The sequence below is a fragment of the Leiobunum rupestre genome, chromosome 4 (genome assembly GCF_980474605.1).
Source record: "Leiobunum rupestre chromosome 4, qqLeiRupe1.1.hap1, whole genome shotgun sequence".
Taxonomy (NCBI): Eukaryota; Metazoa; Arthropoda; class Arachnida; order Opiliones; family Sclerosomatidae; genus Leiobunum; species Leiobunum rupestre.
This window is the reverse complement of record NC_143387.1, coordinates 53921975-53926018: the sequence shown is the minus strand read 5'-3', so window position 1 is coordinate 53926018 and position 4044 is coordinate 53921975. Positions and strand designations below refer to the sequence as shown.

Below are 4044 nucleotides of genomic sequence, written 5' to 3'. Positions count from 1 at the left end.
CTGACCGAAGTCGGAGATAGCAGGTCGAGAATACTGGGGTGTTGGAAGAGCAGGGCCGTTCGAGTGAATTCGTGGACTGACTGGACTAAGTTGTGGTTAAGGACGGCATCCAGAAAGACTAGTGACTACCTCAGCAATGGGGAAGAGCTTTCCAATAGGCCAAGCGATATTACTACTGGGTCGTAGTATTATATTATCCCAACTGTCTAAGCCTGGACATAAAATTATCTATTTAGACTGCATTAGCATTGCAGCCTTTGATAGGAATGTAAAAGGATTCAAATCAGAAAGCAGACTAAATTTTGTGGTCTTTACTTCGTCGTGAAGACAAATATACCAGAGTACCGCTTTATTTCGAATAAATTATGGTCATCTTTAGTTTTTTAATTTTGACACTCTTTACTTAAAAACTTAAAATGTACAATACGGTTGTTTCAGATAACCAATCAAAAGTTTATAAGTTTCAATTGGCAGTATAATGAATTCACGAATGAGATATTTCGGTAATTTGATTTGTCATCTGTGATGAAATAGCAATTATTTAGCAATAATAGCAGACAACAGAAGCCTTTTTCCCTAAAAAGCTTTTAATGTTTCATAATCACGTTTGCTCACTTTTCCTGATAGTATTTCTGGACAAAACTTTTTAAGTACTTTCACGTACTTAACCGTTTAAAGGGTCAAGACGTCTTACAAATACAGTTTACATATTTTATAATTTATTAGTATATTTCAGTTTCACACCAGTAAAAAAAAAGGTACGCGACCTATTTTAAGGCACTTTACTATGGAAAACCAAACCTTTTTTATCAGATACAAGCGTTCACATATCCCGCGATGTTTACCGACGAATTTGGAACAAGAGTGTTTCATGCCATCTACTGTATTATTAGCAAACTAAAAAGGCCGAAGGATTATTTTTCATATAAAAGTAAAAAAATCACTTTAAATTCTTTAACTGCGTAGATTGTACATTTAAAACACCGTTTATTTCAACTGACAAATAAAAGACCGTTTAAATATGAAAGGTTTGGTAAAAATGCCAAATTTTGTATCTTACAAAATAACTTATATTCTATATAAATGGGGTATTGAATGTCTGTAAAAAGAAATCTTAATTCAAAAATAAAAAAAATACCTATTTTTCCCAAAAGCAGGCGCAAGCAAGTTATTTAATAAAAAAAAAAGTAATCAGATGAACTAACTGCGGGTTCTAATAAAGCAGTTTTTTGTTAAAAACCACGACTGAAAAATTCAAAGTTTACATGAGTAACTTTCCTTTCGTAAAATTCGAAAACTTTGCAGCTTTCGAGAACAACTTAAATCCCACAAATGTAAATGACAAATATTTATAAATGGTTGGACAAAATATTTACTTTGAACTGTGGTATTATTTATGAAATGGTCAATACGATTGAAATATGACAGTTAAATTTGAAAATAGCTGGATAGTAAGTAACCAATAAATTAGACATTAGGGTCAAAAGTCAAATTGTTACATGAAATTGTTAAAAGTTTAACATTTCTTTCATACAGCCACCCACCACTCAATATATAAAAATATCTGGCACTACACCTGCTTTTAATAATGGGAAAAAGACAAAATAAAGTAGGGGCTAGCTCTAACTTTACAGAGCCCAACAAATATCTGTTAAAAATAGACAAATGAGTAAATCAAAAACTACGCCAGAATATCTATGTCTTCTTCTAAATCATCTTCATCAACTGGCTCTGTCTTTAATACCGTTAATGAAACCACTTCTTCGCGAACAAATAGTCCGCTACGTTTCTCTTTAAGTTTCTGACGGTGTTGCCGCTGATGCCAGGCTTTTAATTGTTTACACTGCTCACGTAATTGCTTCTGTACCGATCATTATCAGAAATAAAAAAAAATTGGGCAGTTTAAAGTTAAATTATATGCAAAAGTTAAATCAAAAATGATTCATGGCCGAATTGGTAGTTATCTAATGACAATCTTCATAGCACTTTCAACATCTTCAAGGTTTATTTATTATATAGGTGTGCTGAAATTGAATTTCAAACTTACTTTAGAAGGTTTGTTGCTAGTTACATAGGTACATGGACCAATTCCCCCACTGCTACTATTACTGCTGCTGCTACTACTTGATTCGGAACTAACGGATGGTGTTGCATTTGTTGAATTTAACATTCTTCTATTTGGAGGTAGCTGTATAGCGTGTTTTTCAACGTATTCTCGTATCCTCTGTAATTTATTATCGTCCAGACATCCTAAGTCTATTCACAAATAATCGGATTAGACATTGTGAAAAAATAAATCAACAGTTTTTATCTTACCAATTGCAAACTCTGTATCTGTTGAATTGACAACGGCGATTGGATCAATGATGTTAATTACTTCAAGTTGTTCTCTAAGACCCATTTGGTGGCTAATAATTTCAGTAAGGGCTTCAACCATTCCTAATTTTTCTTCACTAGTCATTCTAGACCATGACTTTCCTGATGTTAATGGATCAGGGGATTTGTTACGTTTTCTATTATTAATTTGTGGGGTAGGTATGGCTGTTGGAACACTAGAGAGCATATCGCTACTGCTATCACTGTTCCAACTAGACTCTGTAATAATGTCATCTGTCCAATTCCATGACTCGTATTTCAAAGAGTCATCCACTTTAATGATAAATATTCATTAGGAACTATTCTCGCAAACTATTATAAACCCTAATTGTACCTGCAACATTACTTCCGGTAAACTCAGAGCACGATTCTGAACTTAAAGGACTCATAAATTCATCATTCAACAATGATGGAATAGCGTCTCCTCCAAAGGAGATACTAGAAATGGTTGATAAGAAATTTAGAATATAACTAAAAAAAACAGTTCCTAATATAAATAAAAATATACCTCTCTGTGGTATCATGAACAGGAAAACCCATATCTAATATTCCCTGGCAATCTAAGCCAGGGAAAGGGTTTAAATCCTTACAAAGAAATGGATCTGAATTCCAAGGGCTAAAAAAAGCATGTAACAAACAATTTTTATTAAAATTGGACTTATAATTTTTAATCGCGTGAATACGTCTGATAACCGCGAATAAAATTCAGATTAGAGAAGTCTTAATTTTAAAACAAAATACGTCAATTTATCCTAAATCATTCCGGTTTTGGAAAGAAAAGGTTATAAAATAAGCGGCTTTCACCAATCACCATGTTTCCACTTAAGTACAAAGTACTTGAAAGTAGACTAAAGCAAAGGCTTACTACAACCTACCTTGTTCCCAAAATGCTAGATTCTACCATGCTTTCAATATATAAACAAAAAACTCTTAGACTTAAGTCTTATTTTCATAACTAAATAATTTTCAAATAAAAAAGATGAATATAAAAGTCTACTTTCAGCAGAAATAAGAAAAATCTGTCAACAAAAACTGTGACGCGTTCGCCGAAAACAATTACTATTTTGCCAACGTTGTTTATTTTGAGATTCTGGCAGTACTAGAAATAAGCGCTAGACCATGGACCAAGAATCTAAAGGGACAGTTTAGTCTTTAAAAAGCACCCGTTTATACTGGGAAATTGGGAATAGGAAAATCGTAATAATAATAATTATTTATTTATTTATTTATTTATTTATTTATTTATTTATTTATTTATTTAGAAAGGAACTTTGCCAACCAAGCCGAATCCGGCTTATGCGCAGGCATTGACAGAAAGAAACAGTATAGTAAATTACCAAAAAAGTTACAAAATAAAAAAGAAAATACATACAATTATATAAAAAATGAAATAATTAAAAAAAAAATTACAGGTACGTTAGACATACAGACTAGGGATGGGATGCGAGGTGGTCTGTTACAGCAGTTCTAAATTTATGATAGTCGTTTATTGCAACAATATCCTGCGGGAGCTTATTCCAATCGTTAATTACTGAGTGGGCAAAACAATTAAGGCGTAAAGCCGTGTTGGCACGAGGTTTCTTAAGTTTAAGGGAATGACCTCTAGTGCGGTTATCTGTGTCTAGCGAAAAATAATCAGAGAAACCTAGATCTAATTTGTTGTTAAAA

General features: G+C 32.7%; 1 protein-coding gene across 1 annotated transcript; it reads right to left on the bottom strand.

Annotated features, from left to right (window-relative positions):
* Positions 1 to 1371: 1371 nt before the first annotated feature.
* Positions 1372 to 3439, bottom strand: LOC149948289 (uncharacterized). Its single transcript, XM_090173277.1, has 6 exons — positions 3252 to 3439; positions 2885 to 2992; positions 2711 to 2814; positions 2317 to 2649; positions 2048 to 2256; positions 1372 to 1861 (listed from the first exon to the last, which is right to left on the bottom strand). The coding sequence occupies exons 1-6, from the start codon at positions 3278 to 3280 to the stop codon at positions 1682 to 1684; spliced, it is 963 nt and encodes a 320-aa protein (XP_090029403.1). The 5' UTR covers positions 3281 to 3439; the 3' UTR covers positions 1372 to 1681.
* Positions 3440 to 4044: the final 605 nt, after the last annotated feature.